The sequence below is a fragment of the Cricetulus griseus genome, chromosome 6 (genome assembly GCF_003668045.3).
Source record: "Cricetulus griseus strain 17A/GY chromosome 6, alternate assembly CriGri-PICRH-1.0, whole genome shotgun sequence".
In the NCBI taxonomy this organism is placed as follows: Eukaryota; Metazoa; Chordata; class Mammalia; order Rodentia; family Cricetidae; genus Cricetulus; species Cricetulus griseus.
The window spans coordinates 15,469,462-15,497,114 of NC_048599.1; the positions used below are offsets into that span (position 1 = coordinate 15,469,462).

At 47.5% G+C, this 27,653-nt stretch overlaps 1 protein-coding gene across 1 annotated transcript; it reads right to left on the reverse strand.

The window, feature by feature from the left end:
* On the reverse strand, window positions 1-27,653 carry Pabpc1l (poly(A) binding protein cytoplasmic 1 like). Its single transcript, XM_027423478.2, has 14 exons — window positions 27,002-27,653; window positions 25,010-25,203; window positions 20,289-20,404; window positions 18,045-18,184; window positions 17,804-17,898; window positions 14,779-14,916; window positions 12,460-12,555; window positions 7,975-8,223; window positions 6,799-6,889; window positions 6,111-6,227; window positions 4,133-4,239; window positions 2,976-3,069; window positions 1,282-1,412; window positions 1-577 (listed from the first exon to the last, which is right to left on the reverse strand). The coding sequence occupies exons 1-14, from the start codon at window positions 27,192-27,194 to the stop codon at window positions 509-511; spliced, it is 1,830 nt and encodes a 609-aa protein (XP_027279279.1). The 5' UTR covers window positions 27,195-27,653; the 3' UTR covers window positions 1-508.

The window sequence follows — 27,653 nt, forward strand, 5'->3', positions numbered from 1 at the left end:
CAGATTTTGCAACATTTTTTAATATACAAAGGAAAAAGATTAGCAGTGGACTGTGCGCCCAGCCTTCATTACACCTCTAGAGCTCAAGAACAGAGAGGCCGATTAGGAAATAAGTTAGAGTTCACAGGACTTAGAACCAAGAGCAGAAATGCTGTACTTGGCAGTCAAAAGAGTGAGGGTTCCATTTTCAGTGGGGGAAGGAAAAAAAGTGTTCCCAAAGTATGTAAGACATAAGTAGGTGGACTACCTCACAGTAGACCAGGCCTTCAGACGGGCAGCACAAAGCCAGGCCGGAAACCCCGAGGCCCAGCAGGGCAGCTGGCATGAGAACACTTGTCGCTGTGTGTATCTCCTAAGACTCGGGTCAACTTCACCGAATTCCTTGGCGCTTCAGACAAAGTCACCAACACATCACAGTGAGTTTTTGGGTGTCAGTCTCTACAGGGTCTCCTGAGAAGAGCTCAGCTGCTCGGTCGTGGGTTCTCCCGCCTCCAGCCACCCGCTGTGTTCAGTTCCTGTTGCCTTTGGCTGACTCCATTTCCTGATGCGCCCGCAACACTGCCACAGCCTCTTCTATCTATGGGACCAAGAGAGAAGAGGGGCTTAATTCTGCCGCCCGGTAGGGCCCCGGAAGAGCCATGATTTCACTTGCCTCAGCATGATAAAGGATTCGTGGAGCCCTCATGCTCTGCTGCTCACAAGATCCCAGCCCTACTGCTACCTTGGCAAATAGAGGTACCACTGCTGGACACCACTCTGTCCAGTCAGAACACAGCTACGAGTACCAAAGCTTCACTAGGGAGCTACCCAGAGCTTGTCTGTGGAGGGACTGAAGTTGTGAACCCTCAATCCAGCAGACTGACGTCGGCCGCCATAACCAAGCTGGGACATGAAAGGTTCAGGCATTATGCTGGCCTGCCCCTGTTACCTGGTGGAACAGGCAGTACCCTGGTCAGCCCAAGGTTCCATGGGAACTAAGTCTGCACGCAGATACAGAGGACCCCTTTAAAAGATAGGCCCCTGCCCATTTACGCTCTCTGTTCTCTCTGTTCCCTCTCTCTGTTTCCTCTGTCTCCCACCTATGCTCTCTGTCTCTCTATGGCGACCGGCCATGGCGGTCAGCCATTACCCTGTTCCTCTTCTTAGTCTCCCCATTCTGCCGGGCCTTATAGTAAACTTTTAGTCTTATGTCTCATGTCTCAGCATTTCTCTTTTCTTCTTTTTAAACAAAAGAATAACAGGACTTGCTCCTTGCTGTGCTGCTTCCCAGCCTCCACCTGCCTTGGCATGGAGGGACTCTGGGGACTCCAGCAATAACAGAAGCTCCAGGTTGTCCATCTCCAGCAGCATGCCCGTGATCTTGCCAGTCAGTGGGGCGCAGGTGTCCTGGATGAGGGAGTAGAGACGCTCCCCTGTGTGGAACAACCTCATAGCTTATGCACACACCTGCCTCAAAGCCCAGCACCCAGGAGTGGGGGTATCACAGAGTGCAGCAATGAGGGCATCTGGTATCTTGTCCTAGAACCTGTCACCCCAAGCAAGCTATGTCATTTAACCTTCCTGAAAACTTCTCTTTCCCCCTCTATAAAGTGGGCATAGCAAACCCACCTTAGAGGACAATCTGAAGGGCCAAGTAGAATATTATATGTAAAGGAATCTGCAGCAAAGTCAGTTGAGTTTCAAGACTGTTGGTTCCTTTTGTGAGAAGTGGTTCTCACTGAACATATTGGGATTCCAGACAGGATGTAAGGCTCAACTTGAGACTTTGAGGTGTGGGAGACAAACACAGCATAAATTTACTTTCCACCATGACAACCTACTTCTGGTGTCTGCCCATCTTGTTCTTCTCTGCCCAATGCATGGAGGAACACTCCAGGATGGGGGTGCTTAAGTGGGAATAGAAAGGTCTCCCCATAAAGGAATGACAGTGTTTACAGACAAAAGCCAATTGAGCCTACATGAGGCCTCTGTAATTTTCTTGTGCTAAGGGGGGGGTCATAAAGCGACAAAGTCTAGTAGGTAAGCTAAGGCAACAGTGGCGTAGCGTCGATGAGGACCTTCAGTGAAGGGGCTCAGGTCTTCATGGCCACGAAGTGAAGAGTGTGCCGACCAGGAGCAAGTTGCTCATTCATTCCAACCTTAGTAACATCACATTCATGTGTGTGTGTGTGTGCACACCTGCATGTGTGCGCATGGAGGCCAGGTGTCCTGTTCCATCACTCTCCACCTTATTCCCCGGACACAGCATCTCTCACTGACCCTGAAGCTGGTGGGTCATCTAGGTGGGTTGGCCACCAAGTTCCTAGCATCCATCTTCCTGTCTCCATCCCCCAACTCTTGAGTTATAGGCATGCATAGCCATGGCCAGATTTTATATGGATGCTAGAGATCCAAACTCAAGTCCTCAAGCTTACACAGGAAGCACTCGTACCTACTGAGCAATCTCCCCAAGCCCCATTAGTGCCATCTCTTATGGGAGCCTGTCAGAAACTCTAGGGCTGGAGAGGGGCTGCACTTGGAGCTCAGAGTCCAGAGGGAACCACCTGTGTCAACCCAGCACATGGTTATTCCCATCCCCTGCACCAGGCACCAGGAAACAGATGAAATGTGACCAGGGCTTCCCCCTGGAAGAGGTATGGAGACATGTAATGACATCCTGGACCCCCATCTCCCAGTAGGAACCCAAGGGCATTCTCCTACTCTGCTTCTTGGCCCTGATCCCATATCCAGGTATCTCCCAACTAAAGTCAGAGTCAGATACCAGGCTGGAAAAGGCCTTGGGAGCATCAACCCACTAGTACTGTAAGACAAGAGGACAAAGGCTTAGAAAGAGGCAGCTGGGGTGAAACCACCTCCTACCTCAGTGAGGAAACTAGACCTTGTTCCCAAGTCTGTCCTCACTCAAGCTATTCCCAGCAGGCTAGGCAGCTCTCAGCCCTCCCACCTTCCCCAGGACAGGAGAGCCAGCCACTCACCAATCATTTGTTTCTGCTCATGCAGGGGCGCAGCAGCCAGCATGGACACAGTCAGAGGCTGATGGCCAGGGACATACACAGCCGGCTCCTGGACCTGCACATGGTGCCAGGAACACATTCCTTAGCCACATGGACTGGAAAGGCCTCACACACTTACCCCATCGGGTGAACATAAACCTCCGGGAAAGTGGAAGAGGGGAGCAATCTGTGCACAGCTGGGTGGGATAGAGAATCCCTAGCAAGGGCATGGACTAGAAGACAGTTATGGTCAAGCAGAGATGCTGGGAGCCAACAAAGAAGGCCCTTTCAAAACCACTGTCATGCCCCCTCTAGGGGGGTGCAGGCCTTTAATCCCAGCACTTGGGAGGCAGAGGCAGGCGGATCTCTGTGAGTTCGAAATCAGCCTTGTCTACAAGAGCTAGTTCCAGGACAATCTCCAAAGCCACAGAGAAAACCTGTCTCGGGGAAAAAATAAAAAATAAAAGAAAAACAAACAAACAAAACACTGTCACTTGAGAGCCACATTTCACTAATCACTTTGCACCCAATAGAGTGCTTTATGAACACATCAGCAGTAGGCAAACATCTCGATGGTGTATGTCTGCCTGTGTTGAGACAAGATCTACATAGCCCTGGATGGCCTAGAACTCACTAGGTAACCTAGGCTGGCCTAGAATTCTTGCCTCCTCCTTCAGCCCTCTTAATCTTGCTAACTTTTAAAGCATTGTTGCTATTTAAAAGACTGTTGTTCATTTTGCAAAAAAAATCATTGGAATGAGACACACTGACATCCTAGCCATGTTTCAATAACATTGAATATGAAACCTTTGGGGGGGGGTGTAGGGAGATACAGAGATAGCCTTTGTTTAATTATAATAAACATTTTTACTCCTATTTTGAAGCTTAATCTGAAACTCAGCATATTCTTAGAATTCCTTCTCCTGATACTTACAGAAAGTTCAATTTTCATTTTGATAATAATCTAGACAAAAAAGTTTGTAACCAGTAAATAAAATGTGACCATAGTTCCTTTCCCCTCAGTTAGTAGGGATGATCTTTGACTGATTGCACATATTAGTAAATGAAATTTTATAAGCCAAGAAAAGCAAAGTTATGAGCCAGGATACCTAGAGCCCACAGTGAGTAGGCAGTCTTACCCCATGGGCACTGTGTACAGCTGAAGATCCTCTATGGGTCAGGAGAGGTTGACCTGGAATAGAGCATCCCTCCCCACCTGATCCTGTAGTCTGGGTACCAATGTTGACTGTAAAAAAAGAAAAAAAAAGAAAGAAAGAAAGAAAGAAAGAAAGAAAGAAAGAAAGAAAGAAAGAAAGAAAGAGAAAGAAAAAGAAGATGATGTTTCAAATAGCCACTTAGAAAAAAACAGATAGGAAGTTTGGTGGAGCAGTAAGAAAATGAAGCCTTTGTATACTGTAGACAAGAATGTCAGGTATACAGCAACTATAAAAATACAATATGGCCAGGCGTTGGTGGTGCACACCTTTAATACCAGCACTGCTGGAGGTAAGGGACAGACTGATCTCTGTGAGTTCGAGGCCAGCCTGGTCTACAGAGCAAGTTCCAGGACAGCCTCCAGCCTCCAAAGCCACAGAGAAACCCTGTCTTGAAAAACCAAAATAAACAAACAAACAAAAAAAAAACATTATGAGGGTTCCTGAAAAAAATTAAAGAGTCAACACATCCAGTAATCTCAGTTCTGGATATGCACTCAAAAGAGTTGGAAGCAGGGTCTCAGGAGATATCTGCAAGGTGTCTGCCAGCATTCATAGTAGCAGTTCATGTCCAAGAGCTCACAGGTGGAAGCCATCTGTGTGTTCACCAGCACCTGAATGCATAACCAAAATCTACATCTGCAGGAAACTGGGGCATGCTAGGACACCACTGAATCCTGGGGACACTGTGCTGGTGAAAGCTAGTCACAAAGGTCTGGTAGTCTGACTCCACTCACATGAAGTAACCATACTCAAATTCATAAAGACAATTGCTGCTCAGCCTTTTGGCTAAGAGCTACTGAAAATTCAAAGAGCCAGTAATGGAATGGTGGTCTTTCCAGGGGCTAGAAGGGACAAAATGAAGAACTATGGCTAGTGGGACATTCAGTTTTACAAGCGAAAACATTTTTAAAGATGATGGAGGAAAATGCTGAAGTTCATACTCTACAATGTGAATATATTGTATGAAACTAAACTAACTTAAAAAGAGTAAAGCTCTGGGGGAGCTGGAGAGATGGCTCAGTGGTTAAGAGCACTGACTGCTCTTCCAGAGGACCCGGGTTCTATTCCCAGCACCCACATACACCCATATTTGCACCTGTCTGTAACTCCAATTCCAGGGCTTCTGACACCTTCACACAGACATACATGCAGGCAAAACATGAACATAAAAGAAAAAAGTACTGAAACTCTCTCTCATTGTTCTTGCAGAATACTGGGGTTCAGTTCCAAGCACCCAACATGCAACTGACTGTAACTCTAGTTCCAGGGTATCCAACACCCTCTTCTGACCTCTGTGGGTCCCTCATATATTGCACATATATTGATGGAAGCAAACACTTTTGCACATAAAATAAAACTTTAAAAAATAGTAAAGCAGTAAATTTTACATTGTGTATACTTTCAAAGGCTAGTTGAAAAATATAGCAATGAATGTGCATGTTGACGCCTGGCAATAACATAAGACCAGAGACTTTATCTGGTTCCTTCATGCAGAATCCCCAGAGAACCCCTGTGCTGAGCACAGGGCCAGCACAGAGACGTGAGGGTACTGGCCAATAGATAAGCATGTCTTCAAGCCACCGCAGCTTCAATACTTGCTAAGATTCAAGTCTCCCATCTGTGAACTCACCAACCCTCACAGCAAAATGGGCCCAACTTTACAGATTAAGTCAGGAAAGATAGCAATCAGCAAGGGACACAAAGTGACTCCCAAGGGCTGGATGTCATGCTAACATTTATGTCACAGACAGCCTCCAAAGCTGACCTGGCTCATCAAGAAAGCAGCGTCATTATGGAGCTGGTCTAAACTGCCCTCCGCTGCCAACCCCAGTGTTAAGACTTTGTGTCGCCCACTGACACCCTTCCATTCCGGATCCTGGCCTTGCTCACTCACACTCACCTACTCTCTGTGTGTGAGGCACCTGGCTGGAGGCCTGGCTGGCATTGTTGAGGTGAACGCGGGGGTGCTGCATCGTGCCTAGAGGCTGCACCACTGAGGCAGCTGGAGGGCAGGTAGCTTATAGCACAGAGAAAAACAGAGAGAGGTTTGGGGTGATGATCAAAGTAGCACACTGTGACCTGAAGTTCCCAGGGTTGGGGAGAAACTAGACATTCACAGCAGAGAAAGAGCCAGTCAATTTTACCTACCTACACCAAGGACTCTTAGGGAGGGTGTATAGAAATCTGCAATGACAAAACCAGTTCATGTTCCCCCAGGCCCCGAAATTCGGATCTTTCACTTTAGTCCCAAGAGACTGAGTGTAAGCTTGGCTCTCAGCCATTCACCAATAATTTAGACAAAAGGATTTCACTTTTTATTTTCCTCTGCTCTGCAAGAATTTTCAGCCACAAATCAGAGTAGCCTTTGGAGATAACTGACAATGGCCACACTGTGTGTCCTTGTCACAGTGCTTCATACACATTTCATCTGGTCCCAAGTTGGGAAGGGGTAACTGAGGCTCAGGGGAGTGAAGTAACCAACACCGAGAAACGCAAAGCCAGGCTTGACCCCGTAGTTATACATTGCCTTTTCTCTTGAGGCTCACACCCACAAGCCTGGCTGAAGGTAGCAGGACTGGATTACTTACACGACGGTCCATGTGGCTGGACTGCCCACCTGGGGTCAGGTTGCATCGGAGCCATGGAGCCAGAACCATAGTACACAGCCTGTGCTGTAGACTGTGGGGGAAGAGGGCGCAAGGTGAGAGGAGCTTTGTATCTTTTCAGGGCTGCCATCACAAGAACCACAGTATCCCCTGCAGGAGACAGCTCAGGCCTACAAAGCTAACATGAAGGCTCCTGAAGGCTCCGTTCTCCCATCTCAGGGTGTCCTTTATCCCTAATGCCCTCAGAGCAAGTCCACAGATTTCTTTTTTCTTTCTTTTTCCTTTCCTTTTCTTTTTCTTTTTTTTTTTTTCTTTTTTTTTTTTTGAGACAGGGTTTCTCTGTGTATTTGGAGCCTGTCCTGGCACTTGATCTTGTAGACCAGGCTGGCCTCGAACTCACAGAGATCTGCCTGCCTCTGCCTCCCAAGTTCTGGGATTAAAGGTGCTTGCCACCACCGCCTGGCCTCACAGACTTATTTCAACCATTGTTCCTCGTTCAAGTCCAGTAACCTAGATAAAGTATGTCACTTACTCCAGTTTGTACAAGCATAACCAATTGCTAAAGGATGTTAGCAAGTCAGTGATCTTCAATCACGCATATCTTTCTACTGCTTTAAGTTCTAAGATGTCATTCCCTTAGCCGTACTCCTCAGAACATGAACAGCCAGGCCCTGCTAATGTGTGTGAGCAGCTATCTGAGTTGGGAAAATACCACAGGCACTATGGCTGCTTAAGAGAGAGCCAATAACTGGAGAAGATAATGGATACAATAAAGTAATTGAGGTTTCAATACTTTTTTTTTTTTTTTGAGATGGGTTTCTCTGTGTAGCCTTGGCTGTCCTGGAACCTACTCCGCAGACCAGGCTGGCCTTGAACTCACAAAGATCCACCCACCTCTGCCTCTTGAATGCTGGGATTAAAGACATGTACTACCACTGCCCAGCTTTAGGCTTCAGTTCTTAATATAAGACTTCCCAACCTCACTTAACCACAGAGCCCCTTCCACACAGCACTCAGGAATCTCACACAGACTGGAAAACAAGACAGCATGCTTTGCCCCTTTAAAGATGGGATGGGAGCAGCCTGCCCGAGGTGTTTTCAACAGAACCTATATTTGTGACGTTCCACCCCCTGCAGGAGCTGTAGGCATACTGTCACCTGGGATACAGCAGACAGTAAGTAGTTGGTAGGCTGCTGGAAGGAGCTCAAGACAGGGCGAGAGAGCTGCCGCCTATACTGGTTGGTCAAGATGGCCTTCCGCTCCTCCTTGCGCTGTGCCAGGGCCACATACAGAGGCTTAGTGCCCACGATGCGCCCATTCATCTCTGTCACAGCCTTTGTTGCCTCTTCTGGAGAGGAAAAGCAGACAAAGCCAAAGCCCTTGCTGTGGCTACTTTCTGTCATCACCTAAAAGCAAGACAAGACAAGTGTTGCTGGGTACAGAGAAGCAAGACTCCTGGAATACATGCCTCTCCTCTGGGACCACATCCACCATTGAGCAGATCCTGTGACATGCTGTGAGAGAGGAACTGACCATGCACCCCTCATTTACTGAGGCCTACTGTACGCCACACACATCACCAGTCTTTGTGGCTCATATCCAGACTCCTGATTAGGGAGGGAGGCAACAGAGTTTCCCCTTTACAGGAGAAAATGGGTGACTCAAGAGGAACTTGTCCAAGGCCACCTACCTGATGCCTCAAACACAACCAGGACTTGAGACAATCTGGCGATCTCTACTCTTCCTCAAGGTGTGAGGCCAGGTTCTTCAGAAATTTTCAAGAATTTTCCAGCTCTCCTTTTACAATAACTTATTATTTTGGAGTCACTGTAGACTTCCAGAAAAGCTTAAAGAGCGGTACAAAGAAGCAAGGTGTGGTGGTGCACACCTCTATCTCCAGCACTCAGGAGGTTGAGGCAAGAGGAGCACTGTGAGTTCAAAACCAGCCTGTGCTATATGCTGAGTTCAAACCCATCCTAGTTAGACAGTGAGACCTTGTCTCCTACCTGACATCCCCCCAATCAAAAAAGAAAAGAAAAACAGAGATTGCTATGTATCTCAGACCTAGTCGTCCCTCACTGCTGTTGACTATGCTACCATTAGCTTCTGCCAACTACAATGCTACTATCCCAACTTCAGGCTTTGCCTTGATTGCAACTGTTTTTTTCTTTTTTAAGATTTTATTTCTTTATTATGTATACAACAATCTGCTTCCATATATATCTGCACACCAGAAGAGGGCACCAGATCTCATTACAGATGGTTGTGAGCCACCATGTGGTTGCTGGGAATTGAACTCAGGACCTCTGGAAGAGCAGTCAGTGCTCTTAACCTCTGAGCCATCTCTCCAGCCCTGTTTGTTTTGTTTTTTGAGACAGGGTTTCTCTGTAGCTTTGGAGCCTGTCCTGGCACTCACTCTGTAGACCAGACTGCTGGCCTCAAACTCAGAGATCTGCCTGCCTCTGCCTCGTAAGTGCTAGGATTAAAGGCCTGTGCTACCACTGCCCAGCAGATTAATTAAATATCTTTTTAATTAAATATCTTCCATCACTTCCCAGATCAGATGTATTTCTGTGTGTGTGTGTGTGTTTTTGTTTTTTTTTTTGGTTTTTTTTTTTTTGGTTTTTCGAGACAGGGTTTCTCTGTGTAGCTTTGGAGCCTATCCTGGCACTCGCTCTGTAGACCAGGCTGGCCTCAAACTCACAGAGAGCCGCCTGCCTCTGCCTCCCAAGTGCTGGGATTAAAGGCATGCACCACCAACGCCTCCCCCACTCCCAGATCAGATGTATAATATATTCTTGACCCTTTTTAGGCCGGAGACACAACAGTCCCTTTAAAGACACAACAGTCTCTTTAAACAACTGCCTCAGTAGAGTTCATGCTGGGACATAGTGACTCTCAAACTGCCTCACTCACCTCTTGGTTGTAGAACTGAAACAAGGGGCATTGATAGAATTGTGCAACAGTGTCTTTATTTCTTCAGTTCAAAGATGGGCAATAAAAAAATAAACATAGCAGAATCAGCATTGCCTGTGACTGGCTGGTGAAATCAAATATTTTTATGTCATACTGATGTTGATCTTAGTGTGTTATTTATTCTCACTGGTATTGTGATGGATCTTAGCTTAACGCATTAACAACGCAGCACACAGTGTTGTTGCTTTAATATTTTGATAATTAGATTTCAATATAACTGGGCTTCTGACAATCTTATAGATTTTATTCTTTGCAAATTATTCTTAGAAGGGAACTAAAAGCTCATCAGGACCAGATGTCACTGCATGCACACACACATATGTATATGAGTGTGTGTGTGTGTGTTGTGTGCACACTGAAGAAGGATGTTTGACGCCCTGCTCTATCGCTCTCTACCTTATTCCTGAGAGACAGAATCTCTCCCTGTACCTGAAGCTAGGCTGGTAGCCAGCAAGGCCCCACCCATCCTCCGGGCTCTACTCAACATAGCACTAGGGTTACAAACACATACATGAGCAGAGTTAGGTTTTTACATAGGTTATGAGGATTTGAACTCAGATCTTCATGTTTGTACAGCAAGCGCTCTTACCCATTGAGTCATTTCTCCCACCCAGGAACCAGAAGTTTTGATGCAAAAATATTGTTAAGAGCTTCTGCTAGCAGATAGTTTTTAAAAGGGAACGATAAAGTTAGTAAATCTAAGACTTGAGTGGAATTTACTGTCAACTTCGCAATGGCTTATTTACAGTAGACAATGTATTTTCCTTCACTCATTTGATTTTTATATTTTGTATAAAATAGGAAATATATATAGTTAGATAAATCGAGGGCTGGAGAGATGGTTCAGAGATTAAGAGCACTGGCTGCTCTTCCAGAGGTCCTGAGTTCAATTCCCAGCAACCACGTGGTGGCTCAAAACCATCTATAATGAGATTTGGTGCCCTCTTCTGACCTGCATAAATATATTTATACCCCCACTATACAACCTCTTCCTACCCGTTCCCTATCTTCTCATAGTTGAGTCAAAGGTCATTTCTACTTCCTCCAGGAGCCACCTCCTGTGCCATTGAGCCCCTGCATCTCTGTCTCCAGCACTGCCTGCCATCATCTGCGTGTGTGCTCGAGTGCAGAAACACATGTTCATGTGTGTGCAGGTTAACAGAGGACAACCACAGGTATCATTTCTTAAGTGGTATCCACCTTTGTTTTGTAACAGGATCTCAAGTTGGAGAGACCGACTGACCAGCAAGCTCCAGTAGTGTGCCTGTCTGGGATTACAGTGCATAGCACTGCACCACCACACACAGCACCAAACCACCTCACACAGCACCAAACCACCACGCACAGCACCAAACCATCATGCACAGCACCAAACCACCACGCACAGCACCAAACCATCATGCACAGCACCAAATCACCATGCACAGCACCAAACCACCACACACAGCACCAAACCACCTCACACAGTGCTGCACCACCGCACACAGAGCTGCACCACTGCACACAGAGCTGCACCACCTCACACAGAGCTGCACCACTGCACACAGAGCTGCACCACCTCACACAGCACCAAACCACTGCACGTGGTGCTGCACCACCGCACACAGAGCCACACCTGGCCTTTTGTTTTACCTGTGTCCTTAGGATAGAACTCAGGTCCTCGTGCCAGCAAAGCAAGCACTTTAGCAACTGAGCTCGCCCCAGTCCAGGCCTCCTATCTCACAACAGTGATGCATCTGACCTTATCACTAGGCCATGAAGTCTTCAAAGCACAGACCATGGCTTGGTTATCTGTATATGCTTGCCACAGAGCCTGGCATGAAATGAATGAATATCGGGCCATCTGACAACCACCTGGGCTGCTTTTATAAAGCCAAATGTCCCTGGGGATTTATAAAAGAGCTGGCTCAGCAAGCAGGTAAAGGCACTTGCTGCCAGGCCTGATGACCTGAGTTAGATCCCTCAGGACCACACAGTGGAAGGAAGAAAACCGACTCCCACAGGCTGACCTCTGAACTCTGGGCATGTGTGTACATACACATACATAATAAAATGTAGTAAAATTTTAAGTAAAAAAAGTTAAATGTTCAGGTCATGCCCTCAGAATTGTACATGTGTCTTGTCTGACCCAGATGAGAAGCCAGGGCCGAGAAGCACACAGTCCAAACTGCACCTTCATTTTGTGAATGAGACATGGACTCTAAGCCTCCTTCGCAGTCATGGAATTGCTGAACAGAATGGCCCTTTGTCACATCTGAGGTACTTCACAGGATTGGGCACACAGCTAGTACTCAACAAACAAGGAAGAATGAGGGAAGAGTGATGAGTGATATCCCGGCTGTCTCCTTTTCCAGATGAGTAAACTGAGGCCCAGAAACAATATAAATTTCTGGAACCTGACATAGTAGGATGTTTGTTTAATAAAACAAGGTTATAGTGCATCAAACCCAGCCCTCCAGCTAGATTATACGTTTGATTTCTTCCCATCCAATCCAGACAAGACTGCTAGTGGATCTCCAAAGGTGTTAGCCAGAGCCAGAAAGAGGAACTCAACCCAAAGTGCCTGGAAGTCAAGCAAGAGGCTGGGGGTTGTGCAGGGGTGAGAAGCTGGGGGCTATGAAGGGGGAAAGCGTGAAGGGCAGGGCAGAGAGTGCTGCAGTCCTCACCTTGGCACTGGTGATCACTCCATAGGCAGAGAAAACTTCCTTCAACCTCTCATCATTAATGGAGTCATCCAAGTTCTTTACATAAAGGTTTACACCCTGGAAGAAGGGATACTGCTCGGTGCCCCTTCCCAGACTGCCTGGGGTGAGGTCAGCGGCTGACAGGGCCACAAGAGACATGCTGGCCCCAGTCTCATGTAACTACTCAGCTGCCCATCCCCAGTTACTGCAGCCCCCATAATGTGTAAGGCCCACAACTGCTCCCACACACCTGCACAGATCCTAGCCTCTCATTCCACACACAGGGGCCACAGAAGGAGGTCTCAGACCTACCTACAGCAGGCTGTGAGGCTCAGAGCTCAGCCACACAGTTCTCTGGAAGGCTGGGTGAACAGCTGTAGGCAAAACTCCTGTCGGGCCAATTGTGCTTTAGTCACAGAGTATAGGATAGCTGCCACTCTACCATCTGCCTTCTGAGGTATTATCTTACACGACACAAGACACCACTCTAAGCCCTTTCATACATCAACCCTAAGATAAGGAAACTTTAATCCCTGTCTTAGAGATGTCAAAAACTGCAGCACGGCCTTTTGTGACAGTTCTTTGTCATATGAACTGTGTTGCCCACCATAGGTTGTTTGCCAGAATGTCCCCCACCCCCGAAATATGGTAGCTGAAAGTTCTAGACATTGTCAAGTGTCCCGGCAGTGAATAGAAAGCTGTCTCTCACTGGCAACTATTACACGTGGATGCATTACAAGAGAGTATATATGCATGCATACATACCATGTACATTCTCCATAAAATCTAAAATTTGTATTTAAAAAATTTAGAGGGAAGCCAGGTGTTGGTGGCACACGCCTTTAATCCCAGCACTCGGGAGGCAGAGGCAGGTGGATCTCTGTGAGTTCGAGGCCAGCCTGGTCTCCAGAGTGAGTGCTAGGATAGGCTCCAAAGCTACGCAGAGAAACCCTGTCTCGAAAAACCAAAAAAAAAAAAAAAATTTAGAGGGGTTCATCTCTAAAAAGTTACACTGCACTGATATATACTATTAAGCTTAATTAATTAACTTGTAGGATGTGGTGGCTTACAACCGTAATCCCAGCATGAGAGAGACAGACAGACAGACAGACAGAGAAAGAGAGACAGAGAGACATACAGAGAGAAAGAGAGAGAGAGAGAGAGATAGAACCATGGTCAGCCTGCTCTACATAGTGAATTCCGGGCTAACCAGAACTATATAGTGAGACACTGTCTCAAAAAAGATGACAAGGGCCAGCTGGTGGCACACCCCTTTAATCCCAGCACTCGGGACGCAAAGCCAGATGGATCTCTGTGAGTTTGAGGCCAGCCTGGTCTACAAAGCAAGTTCCAGGAAATCCAGAGAAACACTGTCTTGAAAAAAAAAAAGATGATGACAAGGAGATGGAGAGATGACTCAGCAGTTAAGAGCACTTGCGTTTGCAGTGGACCTGGGTTCAGTTCCTGGAGCATGCATGATGGCTGCCAATAATCTATGACTCAGGTTCCAAAGGATGTGATGCCCTCTTCTGACCTCCACAGGTAGCAGGCATATACACAGTGACTTACATGCATTCAGGCAAACACTCATACACGTAAATACATCTTAAAAAGCAACAACTAACTTAACGGGAACTTTTGTGTATGTGCATATGCAGAGGCCAGAGGTTGACCTTGGACGTCTTCCTCAATCACTCCTTGTTTTTTGAGACTTGATCTCTTCAGTTCGTTGGGAGTTGGGGATCACCAGTTAGGCTAGCCTGGTGGGTCACAGCCCGAGGGACCTACCTGTCTCTCCCAGTACTTGTATTAAGTTGTGTGCTGCCCTTCCCAGTTCTTATGTGGGTAGTGGGGGTCAAACTCAAGTTCTCATGTTTGCACAGCAAGCACTTTGCTGACTGAGCCACAATTTAATGTAACTTTAATGACTAAATAACATTCCAACTTCTGGTTGTAGCTTATTTGGCCTAATTATTCTCACCCCAGAATAGGATGTCCTCCGGAGGCATTTGGAAATATGTAGGGCATTCTTGTTCACCATTGGAGGGTGTAGCAGGTATTGGGCACACGAAGGATTATTCTAACTAAAGCTGACAGCATTCCAAACAGCCCTTTGTGGTCCAGTTATGTGCCACCTCTCCTCTGTCACAAGCCAGGCGGTGACGTCTACCCCATCTGATTCCAGCCCTGAGCCATGTTTCTAGAAGTCGGGTGGCTATAGGAAGGACTCACATCCGAGTGCCCCTCCCCCCCAGCTTCAGACAGCAGCCGCAGCTTTCCTTTCGCGAGGCCTGGCCTCACCTGGTAGCGGTTCTGCCGCTCCTGCTTCACCTGTTCAAACCTGCGCTTCAGCTCGCTCTGCCGCTCTGCCCGCTTCTGGGCCCGGCCCACATACAGCAGCTGCCCTCTCACTTCCTTCCCATTCATGTGGTCCACGGCCTGGAAGGCAGGAGGAGGGCACACGGTCAACCATCAGGATGTGGCCCCATCGCTCATTTTGCCTTTGGGGCCAGAGGAGGCCACCTACAACTAGGCTGGTCTTCTAGCTGGGAATAAATATCAGGGAAAGGCCTCTTACAGGACAACCACTTTTTAAAGAAATGGCACAAGACTCTAGAGTAAATTGTGGGGTTTAAATTTTTCATTGCATTTTTATTTTGAAAAACAGAATACAGAACCCTGTGTGGTGACAACATGCCTGTAAACCCTAACATTCATGAGACAGGAGCAGAGGAATTCAGTAAGTACAAGGCTAGTTTGGTCTACTCTCTGACAAGGCTGGCTAGGGCTATACGCTGAGACTCTGTCTCAAATAAAAAGAAAAGAAAAACCCAAACACATAACTCAGAATTAATGTTAAGTTTTCCAAATTAAAAAATTTAAGTTTTTAGGGGCTGAAGAGATGGCTCAGTGGTTAAGAGCAGTGGCTGCTCTTCCAGAGGTCCTGAGTTCAATTCCCAGCAACCACATGGTGACTCACACCATCTGTAATGAGATCTAATTCTCTCTCCATATAAAGATAAATAAAAATTAAGTTTTTTTAAAAGTTTGTGTAGGTGTATTTATCTGGGTGTGGGTATGAGTACTTGTGTGCAAGTGCCCACAGAGGCCAGAAGAGGACATCAGATCCCCCAGAGCTGGAGTTACAGGGGGTTATATGCCTCCTAACATGAGGGCTGGGAACTAAACTTGGGTCTCTCAAGTTCCGTATTTAAATGCACATTACACTGAAAGCAGCCAAACAGTAAAGGATACATGCCATCCAACTCTATCCAAGTAACATTCCGGGAAAGGCAGAGCTACGAGGCCAGAGAAAATCTTCGAGGGCTAGAATATTGGAAAAGCTAGACGGAGCACAGGCTTAGAGGGTGAAAACACGCTCCGTAAACTTCTACCTCCATCCAAACCAGAGAGTGAACAACATCAAGAATGTCCCTACTGTACACTAGGGACATTCGGTGACAATGGTGCATGGGCCAAAGTAGGTTCATCATTGAGACAAATGGGGAGGCCCACTCTGGTGGGGACACTGATGATGGGGGAGGCTTACATGCAAGAGGTGACAGGCGTATGGACGACCCATGCCATCTATTCAGTTTTGCTGTGAACTTCAAACTGTCCTAGAAGACCTATTATAAAATAAGCTAACCCTATTCTAATGCTACAACATGGGCTAATTTGAACAAAACAACAAACATCATTCTTCTAAAATGGCATCCTTCATGTTATAGTATATAATACAGAACAATTCTTTTTTTCCTTTTGTTTTTTTCGAGACAGAGTTTCACTGTGTAGCTCTGGCTGTCCTAGGACTCACTCTGTAGACCAGGCTGGCCTTGAACTTACAGAGATCTGCCTGTCTCTGCTCCTCCACCCCCGTCCTGGGATTAAAGGCATGCGCCACCAACCCTCGGCCAACAATTCTTTTTTTATAACCATGAAGGCTTTCTAAAGATTTTTAGAAACATTTGCACTTCAATCCTGATTTTTCTTTTTAAAAATATCTTTAAAATTTCTTCAAAGTTATTTTGTTTTTTTATGTGTCTAAGTTTTTGCATTCGTGTCTGTGTATGGTGCCCGGGGGGCCCAAAGAGGGTGTCCAGATCCCCTGGAACTGGAATTACAGATAGTTGTGAGCTGCCATATGGGTGCTGGGAATTGAACCTGGGTCTTCCGTAAGAGCAGCCAGTGCTCTTAACCACTGTGCCATCTCTCAGCTGCCTTAATCTTTTTTTTTTTTTTCAAACATTAAAAAAGACTTTTTTATTTATGTGCATGGTGTCTAACTGTATGAGTATGCCACCTGTGGGTAAGTGTTTAAGAGGATCACAAGAGGGCATCAGACCCCCAGAGCTAGAGTTACAGTCAGTTGTAAGCTGCTTGATGTAGGTGCTGGGAGTTGAACTCACTGGCCTCTGGGAGAGCAACAAGTGTTCTTAACCACTGAGCCAGCTTTCCAGCCCCAAGCTTTTTCTTCTCTTAAATGGCATAAACCTGTTAGATGGCGTAAAATCCTCCATCTTCTCAGAACACTGAGAAACCAAGCAGGTTCTCTCTGTAATCCACTTGGAGAACTGAATTCCCATTGTCTGTTCACAGAAAGCAGTGGAAGTCAGATCCAAGTGCACACTGACTCAGTGTTCAGGATTTTTTTTTTTTAACCAGTATGGGGAGAAATATTTGAGGGGGAAGAGGCTTCTTAAAAAAGAAGTCAGTTCTTTAATCCCAGCACTCGGGAGGCAGAGGCAGGCGGATCTCTGTGAGTTCGAGGCCAGCCTGGTCTCCAGAGCAAGTGCCAGGATAGGCTCCAAAACTACACAGAGAAACCCTATCTCAAAAAACGAAAAAAAAAAAAAAAAAAAAGAAGAAGAAGAAGTCAGTTATTGGGCTGCAGAGATGGCTCAGAGGTTTAGACCACTGGCTGCTCCTCCAGAGGTCCTGAGTTCAATCCCCAGCAACCACATGGCGGCTCACAACCATCTACAGTGGAATCTGATGCCCTCTTCTGGTCCTTAGGCATGCAGGCAGAACACTGTATACATAATAAATAAGCATATCTTTTAAAAAAAAAGAGGTCAGTTATTAGTAAATATTTACACATAGTGAGGACTTTCCCCACTTAAATGTTCAATTCTTGGAACTTCTATTTGAACTTCTAGGCTTAGAAGCCAACACAAAAAGATAATGCTAGAGCCTTTGATCCTTGCATCCTGAGCCAGGGGAGGGAGCTTTCTTGCCCTCCACTTGCAGGCCCGCTCCTGATCTTCTGGTTTCCCAGTCCTGGCTTTGTGCCTCTTTACTGGAGCAGGTCCATGGAGGCACCTACCTTCTGGGCTTCCTCATGCTTCTCAAAGTTGACAAAGCCGAAGCCCCTGGATTGGCCATTGCTATCTCTCATCACCTTCACACTCTGCATCTTTCCTAGGAAGGACCAAACTGGCTTAGCAGGGAGTTGGGGAAAAGGACCAGAGTGCTTCCTTTCTTCCTAGGGAAGCCCTCCTCCCACCAGACCTGGGCATGGGAGAAGAACAATAGTGTCCCCCTCCTCCTTTGGGGAGCATGCCCACCAAACTGGGAGAAGAGGTCCTGGAGGCCCTGCTCATCCATGTCCATGTGCAGGTTCTTCACGTAGACGTTGGTGAATCCCAGGGCCCGAGCCCCCAGCTCTGCCTCCCGCTTTTGTCGAGACTTGAAGTGGCCCACGAAGCTGTGGACACATCAACAGAGTAAAAGCCCAGGTTCATCACCCCTCCATCCCAGTCTGGGCCAACTGGACCGATTGCTATCCTCAGTTTCCTGTCTGTTGTTGGGAACCTTGGCAGGGTCACACTCCATGGAATGTGTCCAGAGCCCAGCAGTTTTCAACAGGCAAGAAGCTATATTCCAGAGCTCCACCTTGCATGAGCTTACAAGAACGTTAATCTAGGGACAAATGCACACAGAGTGGATGCTCTAGAGCACGGGAAAGAAGAGAGAAGAGCACGCGTTTGGAAGTGGACACAAGCTTGGATCCTCATTGCAGTTGCCTAGACGTGTGATCCTAAGCAAGTTACTGAACCTCTCTGAGCCCCAGGGTTTATTTCTGTAAATCTAGGGTCCCAGTCACACCATGGGGGCTTTAATTATTCATTTAACAAGCATAGAGAGTACCAGAGAAGCAAGGGTGAGCTATTGAGACATGGTCAGTGTCAGGATCACTGGAAATGGGGGAAGATGGACTGATATATTTAAATATGACATTCATTTTAAATCTGGAGTTTCCCTCATGGGAGGCCTCACCTTCTCTAAGGAGTAGATGGAGGTGGGATGGGGGGTGCAGGAGGAGGGAAGGGAGAGGGTACTGGGATTGGTACGTAAAATTTTTTTTAAAAAAGATTGTTTTAAATTTTTTTAATGTTTCTGAAAAAAATCTGGAGTTTCTGGGCTAGGAATATAGCTTGGTGGTGGTAGAGTGCTTGCCTAGCACGTGTGAGCCCCTAATTTAATTCCAAGCACAGCCAAAAAGGAGAAGAAAAATCTAGAAATGTTTAAGTTTACAAAAACACATCCAAGAATCATTTTTCAGAGAGAGAGAAAGAGAATATGAGAATCTTGTTATGCCATCCAGAAGTCCGTGAAACTCCTGAACTCAAGTAATCCTCCTGCCTCAGCCTCCCCAGTAGCCAGGACTACAGGAACACACCACTGCACTTGGCTGAAAAAAATCCTCAGTTAACAAATGCCAGGCATAAGAAAGGCAGGTGGTGGCAGGGTGTTGGTGGCTCATGCCTTTAATCCCAGCACTGGGGAGGCAGAGGCAGGCAGATCTCTGTGAGTTCAAGACCAGCCTGGTCTACAAGAGCTAGTTCCAGGACAGGCTCCAAAGCTACAGAGAAACCCTGCCTGAAAAAAAAACCCAAACAAACAAAAAAAGAAAGGCAGGTGGTATATGGAGCACATGTATCATAAGTAAGTTGGAGCAGACACCAAGGGTTGAACACCAAGCGTCAGAATGCAGAAAAGTGGTTGCTTAACATCTGTGAATCCAGGGAATCTCAGAACAAAACAGTAAGATCAGTACACAGCACCCTCCCCAGAGAAACTCCAGATCAAATAACCAGCATCTCAAAAGTTGCCCCTTTAGTCAAGGCTAGTCGCTCACACATATAATTTTAGTATTTGGGAGGTGGAGGCAGGAGGCTGGGGAGTTCAAGATCATCTCCAGCTGTATAGTATGAGGCCCCTGTGTCAAAAAGAAAAAAGAAAAACAAAAAAACACACACACACACACAAAAAAAAACCTGCCTTCCCTGCACAGCACTGAACGTGGTGGCTGGGCCACCAGATGGACAGATTCCAAATGTGGAAAGGAGAAGCCCAAGGCAGGTTTCTCTCCCAGTCTGCGGCACAGTTTTCCCACCTGTAAAGTGGGATGATACCAAATTCTGACAGGCATGCTGCTTGTCCAAACATGTACCTGCCTTCCTGTCTGCCACCAGATCCCATGGAACAGCACACAAGACAGAGGAAAGAAACAGCAGCCATACCGACACTGAAAAATGGATGAAGTCATCAAGCCCCTCGATGATTTGGCCATCAGCTGCTCCGCCTAGAATTCCCATCCTTGGTTCGGAATACTGCTTTGATGCCCACACACTCCCACAGTTTTACACAAGGAAAGTCCCTGAGAGGTTGAGCCATTCACCCAAGGTCACACTCCAAGGAAGAGTGGAACACTCATGCCCACTAGACAGTTGTAGAAACGACGACACCCCTGACTCCACAATTCTGCCCCTTCAGCCTCTGCCCTCCCACCAGGGCTGGAAACTCACACTTTTCGGTCATTCAGCAACATCCCATTCATGGTGTTGATGGCCTTCTGGGCAGCCTCATGGGTCTCAAAATGCACAAAGCCGAAGCCCCGAGATCCGTGTTCGTTATATACTACCTGGGTCACAGGGAGGAAGGACAGAGAGATCACCCGACAGGGACTTCAGGGAGAAAACAAAGACAGAGGGGTAATGACCAGTACATAAATGCTTGTCGGTGAGTATAAAAGACAGCTGTGTAGATGGAGCTCAGTGACAGCCTTTGCTAACAGGCACTAGACCTTGGGTTTCATCTGGTGGGTGGGGGAGACTGAGATTTAACCTCATAACAGCCCCAGTTTAGATTTGGAGAATGAAGTTTAGAGAGACCAACCCATTTGCTTGAGGTGACAGCACAAGATGGAGAGGACTTAGGATTTCAACCCCACAGCTGCCCCCATCCTGACTGCAAGTGGAGATACTGTGAGCATCCCAGGGAAGGCTAGTGATAGAAGCTGTGTACACTTTTCCTGGTCTACTGCACACAAAGCTGAAGAGAATGCGGTGGGTTATTAGGCTGATGGTTACTTGAAAGAGATAACTAAGGGACAGGCAGAAACCAAGCCTATTTGGGTTAAAGGGGATCTACAAATAGGAAGTTTTGAAACACACACACACACACACACACACACACACACACACACACACACACACACACACACACACCTGTTTTAGATGGCTTTTGTATGTTTGGGGGATTTTTGAGGTAGGATCTTACTTTGTAGGCCAGGCTGGTTTCAAACTTGAAATCCTCCTGCCTCAAGTTTGCAAGTGCTAGATTACAAGTGTGTGCAGGTGCCCACCTCACAAAACTACTGACAGTGATTATTCCTGGGGACACCAGAGATGGAAAGGACAGAGCCTTATTTTTTTAGTTTCTTTTCTTCTATATTGCTTTTTAATTTTTTTTTTTTTAGAGGAGGGGATTTTCGAGACAGGGTTTCTCTTTGTAGCAGCCCGAGCTGTTCTGGAACTCACTCTGTAGACCAGGCTGGCCTCAAACTCACAGAGATCTACCTGCCTCTGTCTCCCAAGTGCTGGGATTAAAGGCGTGCGCCACCATACCCAGCCCTAATATTGTTTGAATTTTTACCAATTCCTATTCTATGCCAACAACAAACTCACCTCAGTGTTGCAACAGAACACTCCAAACCTGTTCAATAATGCATATGACTCAGGTTGAAAGGGCAGAAATGGAGAACAAAAATATACCTGGAGTTGAGATGGGTCTCAACTCTTAGTAAACTTGAATTAAAGCCTTAGGCCCCATTTTTAAGGTCATTATGACCTCAATTTCCTGGAACCACCACCTGGCTCAGCTCAGTGGCACTGTCCACTCCTCTATCTCCATGCCAATTTTGGGATGCTCTTCCCAAAACTCAACTGTGACTAGCTAGGTCCCTTTAACTTCCAACGGCTTCAGCCACGCAGAGGAGTCTGTCAGTTTGACAGGCTGAGGATCCTCTGATGGGCCCTGCACAACAAATCCTGCATGGAGCTGGGGAGATGGTTCTGTGGCTATGAGCACTGCTGCTCTTGCAGAGGACCTGAGTTTAACTTCATATTGGAGAGGTCACATCAAGTAACTTTAGTTCCAGGGACTCCAATGCCCTCTTCTGGCCTTCAGGGGTATTGCCTGCACATAATGTCCACAGAGACAAGCAGGCACAAACACATACATAAAATAAATCCAATCCTCAACCTCATACCCATCACACACTCCTCTACCTCTCTACCTCCCAAGCAGGGCCTTTTCACTTTTAGTCAAGGTCAGCCCTTTCAGACTTAGCCATGTTGACACCACCCCCCCACACACACACACACTCTCTGGATCCATCACCAGCTAAAGACGTATACTTATCTTGTTACATGTTCCAGGAGAAGATTTCCAGGCAATTCTTAACTTCTGAGATCCAGTGGGAAAATTAGGATAAATGACTGGTCCAAGGTCCACCATTCAGTAGCAATTTCAGAATTGTTGCGTGTTCATATAGATGTTTCATGTCCCAGGGTACCTTTGCATACGCTGCACAAATCTCCCCATAGCCCTAAGAAGGGAGTGCTACCATGGCCCCTTCTCAAGGAAGCCAAAGTAGGTGCAGGGTACAGAGTCAGGAAATGACAGTCTTTGAACTCAGGACATCTGGCCTTGAGAGTCCTCTTTCTGACCCGATGTATTATATTGCCTTGTTGCTATGCAGCTGGCTTTGCACTTGGGTGACCTGACTCAGATCATGTGTTCTTCCCATGGTGCTACATTGATCTTTCCTGATTGGTCTAATGGCTCCCTCCTTTCTGGGCCCCTGACTCCATGAGAACCTCAGTCTTCCCTGTGAACCCAATTTCCAGTCATTCCTACCAATTCCAGCCAAGATCACTGGAGTGGAGGTAGGGACCTCCTTGTAGGGACCTTGTTCCTAACCAAGCTCACAGCAGAGCTTCCCAAGGCCTACAAGGACTTGCGGTGTCACACGAAAGTTGCTATCCAGTCTTTAGTAGCCTAGAGGACTCAAGGCCTGAAGAAGGGGAAAGACACACTTCCCCCTGCTCAATCTGTTTCAGTTAATTGGGTAAATTGAACCCACTAGTTCAAAATGACTCTAAAGCCAGGCACAGTGGCACACAGGAGACTGTGAGGCAGGAAAAACTGCTTTGAGTTTGAGGGTAGTTGTACTACATAGCCATACTAACTCAAGGCCAGCCAGGACTAAGAAAGACCTTGCCTCAAAAAAAAAAATTAAAAAAAAAAAGAAGAACTAGGTGGTGGTGGCACATTAATCCCAACACTCAGACAGAGGCAGGTGGATCTCAGAGTTCGAGGCCAGCCTGGTCTACAGAGTGAGTGCCAGGACAGCCAGGGCCACACAGAGAAACCCTGTCTCAAAACAAAACAAAAAACCTGAAAACCAGCCAGGTGGTGGTGGCCCAGGCCTTTAATCCCAGCACTGGAGGTAGAGGCAGGTGGATCTCTGTGAGTTCAAGGCCAGCCTGGTCTGCAAAGCTACGTAGAGAAACCCTGTCTGGAAAACAAACAAACAAACAACAAAACACAAAATCAAACCCAAAGCTTTTTTGTTTGTTTGCTTTCTCTGGGCTTCTCTGTACTGGAACTTCAGGCTGGCCTTGAACTCACAGAGCTCCACCCACCTCTGCCTCCCAAGTGCTGGGACTAAAGGCGTGCGCTACTAACACCCCACTAAACCCAAAGCTTTTAATGTTAACCCATCCATGTACAGAGCTGACTGCAGACAAGCAATCTTTCTGCTCCAAACCTCTGAGGACTCAGGAAGCCTCCTGGGGACACGTTAAGGGGTGGTACAGAGGAATCCAGAGTGGCTACAGAGGCAGACAGCCAAGCACACAGAAAGACAATATGCTAACAGTATGTAAGAACTGACCCCACAGCTTCTTCCCCCGACTGGTTATCAAAGTGAGGAGCTATTGTCTCTCTCTTAGTACAGATCACAACTCAGGGTCAGTCTACTCCTCTGAGTGGCAGACAGGCCCTATTCACAGGGAAGGTGGAAGGGCCCATCTGAGAGCTTACGGACTGCAGGGGGCTCAGAGCAGTGTTCAGGAAGGGCTCAAGCCCAGAGATTATGGTTCCTCTGCCTTTGTCCCTCCAGAGACCTCTGAGGACCCAATCGGCCATCTCAGTGACATCCAGGACACAACACCCAAGCTCTAGCCCTCCACCCAGCACACAGTGGCCTGCTGTAAAGACTCTAGTCCTTCGCAGCCTCATATATAAGGTCGGAGAACTAATCAGAACCCTCCTCAAATCATAATCCACCCAGTACTTACTGCATGTCACAATGGGGGCAAATTCAGTGTCCACATGGATGTGGAAAACTGAACACAAAGGAAAACTCGGAGACACAGCAGTGACTAGAAATAATGACGACGCTCAGATGGACTTTATGTTCTAATGTGAGACACTTCTTAAAACCAAGATGTGGTGGGGGTTGGGCATGACACTCAGTGATAGGTTGGTTCCATCTCCAGCAGCAAGGGAAACCAGAAGCAAGATGTGTCTGCCGATTGCTACAGTGTCCCCAATTAATAACTTTATCCTAACCAGACACTTAATTCTGTTTTGTGGTTGCTGTTAACCACCCCCTCGCTCAAATGTGGATTGGTGTGTGACTGGCTTTGGTCTATCGAGAACAGGAGGAATAAAGGGGTCCCGTCCCGATCCTGAGCTCAAGTTATAGGTAGCCTGGTGAGTTTCTACTTCCAGTTTTCTGAGACCTGACACAGCTGTGAGAAAGACCTGGGCTAGCCTGCAGGAGCATGGAAGACCACACAGGAAACCCCAGATGTTTCAGGTGACAGCCTCCCAAGCCCAAAGGGCCTCCTGAGAGTTCCATTCAGGCTCAGGTAGCCTGGGAGAGAACCCAACCAAAGCCAGAAGTGCTCTCCAACTGAGCTCAACCCAAATCACCAATTCAGAATTATACACTAAATAAACAGTGGTATTGACAGCCATGAGCTAAGATGATTATTCCATGAGTTGGCTATTGGGTGCTGGGCTGAGAGGGGGGGGGACACGACGGGTGTGTGCCTAATGGTTCTAAGAAGACAAAACCTGCTGTACCCAAAGCCTGTGAATGCGGTGCTGGTTGGTATCCCTCTACCACCAAGGTATCTGACACCAACTGACTCTCCTAGAGGGGCACACCCACCTTAGAAGAGAGGATGCTCCCGAAGGTGGAGAAGGTGTCATAGAGGGCCTTGTTGTCAATGGAATTCTCCAAGTTTTTGATAAAGATGTTGCCCATACCAGACTTTCGAAGCCCTGGGTCTCGGTGGGACCACATGATACGGATGGGCTGGCCTTTGATCATCTCAAAGTTCATGGTGTCGAGTGCCCTTTCCGCTGGGGAGGAGGCAAGGAGAGAAAGGGGTGAGTGAGATGACATTCGTGACCCTGAGTCTCCATGGTGCTTACTAGGAAAGGAAAGCCACAATCTGGGTCTCACTTGAGCTATGAGCCTGGAGACTGCAATGGATTAAAGCTGAGAGAATTTGTGTACATGGTACTCCCCAGACATTCTGGAAAGATCAACTCTCAGCAAGTAGTATGGGTCCCATCTTAGAGATGGGGAGACTGAGGCTTGGAAGGGCAGACCCAGGCTATTATTCTAGCCTTGTAATGGACATTTCACGGAGGAGCATGTAAAGGAAGGGGAAGCAAACACCCCTCGACAGTCCCTCATCCCCACCTGTGAAGTAAGGAGATGATGGTGGTACCTTTCTCCCGTACTTAACTGAAGCAATGGCACCAACTGCTGGGCGGTCAGGCAGGTTGGGAAACAAAGCATGCAATGAATGGTACTTGAATTTTGTACTACACGGGGAGTCGGTGTTTGGTAAATGAGGGTGTGTCAAGCCACCTCAGCCCACCATCCATCTACTCTGACAGCCTGCTCTTGAAGATAATGTGCTGCCTGTTTCCGCTACAGAGGCAGAAGGAACACAGTATAGCGAGCACAGAAGTCTGTACTTTTCATCCAGGGCCAACAGACCCAGTCAGGAACAAAATCCTACAGTTCAGATCTCCCATCTGTGGACTGTCCCAGAGGGTCAGGTCCTGTTTCACTCATGGGCCTGGCAGAGAGGCAAGAGGAGGCAGAAGTGGGGTATAGGAGAGGGAGAGAACACTCTGGACTCTGGGAACCTCTCAACTCAGGAGGCCTGAACTACGGGGTCTTCCTTCATTTTGAGACAGGGTCTCAATACATAGCCCATTCTGGCCTCAAATTCATTTTCCTGCCATGGCTTCCCCGTAGTCGGGGGAGGCCAATTCTTGGTTACTTTTCTGGAGTGGTTCACAGGCTGTCACTTGAAGAGTACATACAGTGTCCCAAATGGTCCTTCACACTCCAGTTCCCCATCCTTAATGCTACTGAGGAACAGGCCTTGGTCTCACCAAGGTAGGTCCTACCTAGTGACAGCTCCTGCAAAACCCATGGCTTTTAACCCTTGTCCTCTATTCTCAGCAGAAGCCCAGACATGCTCAGCTGACAATTACAAAGCAATCCTTTCACTCCGACAGTGGCCAACACAGCAGAGAGGAGGCAGCTTTTCCAGAATCAGGAAGGTGAGGCACCTGGTGTAGACCCCATGTCAGGCTATGCTGGAGGGCAGGAACCCAAGGCTTCCCTACTCTCTCTCCACCTGCAAGGCTTTGGGCAGCCTCCTTCCAGGTGCTGTCAATTTCTAAGATAGCCACTTTTGAATGGAGGCAGAATTCCAGTTTTCCTTCCATTTAGGCAACTGAGCTCAGAATGGTTGAGCCATTGGCCCAGTGTCACACAGATCCTGGATTCCTAATCCAGGTCTGTTCAACACCAAAGCCACCCAGCAACAGCCAGCAACAATCGCCAATTCTCTGGATGCCTGCCTTCCAATATACCAGTCTCTGGGCCTCTGTTTCCCTAACTGTGATACAGAAGATGGAAACAGGCTGCCCTTCTTCCCCTGCTAGGATATGTAATACTAAATATCCACAATCAGGTACAGGCCCATTTCTGCCTAAAAGAGAAAATCACTATTACTCAGCTGAGAGAAGTTATTTGAAATAAAACCTTCCAGTTCAGGATGGTAGTTATCAAAAGGACATTATTTTGCCCAAGGATGTTAAAAGCAAGGCTTTACTCTTCTCTGGGGCTCACCGTCCGCAGGCTGCTGGAAGTTGATGTAGGCATAGCCCAGGGAGCGCCGGGTGGCCACGTCGCGACACACGCGGATGGACAGAATAGTGCCGATGGGGGAGAACATCTCATAGAGCATAGCTTCAGTTACATCGGGGTGCAGATCGCCCACATAGAGTGAAGAGAGTGCGCAGGCCTGGCCACCGGGGTCCATGGTGTTCAGGGCACCCAGAAACGGGTCACCAAGCAGCTCCAGCACTGGGCCTGGCAATCGTGATGGTGGCTGCTGCCCGGCTCTAACAGTTGTGCTGCCTGCCTCCGTCAGGCCCTTGCCTTTACCAGGCCTGCAAGCCAATCCCAGCGCCCAGCCCCACCCACCTGGGAGTCCTCAGGCGGGGGGGAAAAGCGCAGGTGGCCGGCATCTCCCACCTTGCCTTGCGGGAATGCCATAGGTCAGCAAGGCCTGGGGCAGCGCTGCAAAGAGGAGTCGTGGGTAGAGTCGTCTAGAAGAAGCAGAGTGCAGGTTTGAACCTTCCGTTATTCATTGTCTCTCTCTATAAAATGGGGATGACTGCCTCTTGGGAACCATTAAAGGAGTAGGCTTTTTGCGGTTTTAGTACAAACCAGCTCTCTCTCTCTCTCTCTCTCTCTCTCTCTCTCTCTCTCTCTCTCT

Bases quoted from the DNA above. Each gene is read 5' to 3' on its own strand.
- Pabpc1l (XM_027423478.2), bottom strand. From the start codon at position 27,194: ATGGACCCCGGTGGCCAGGCCTGCGCACTCTCTTCACTCTATGTGGGC. The intron at 4,240-6,110 runs GTGAGTGTGAGT...CTTTTTTTACAG, and splicing joins GCCTCACACACAGAGAGTAG to TCAACATTGGTACCCAGACT. The intron at 1,413-2,975 runs GTGAGTGGCTGG...TGTTCCACACAG, and splicing joins TGAGCAGAAACAAATGATTG to GGGAGCGTCTCTACTCCCTC.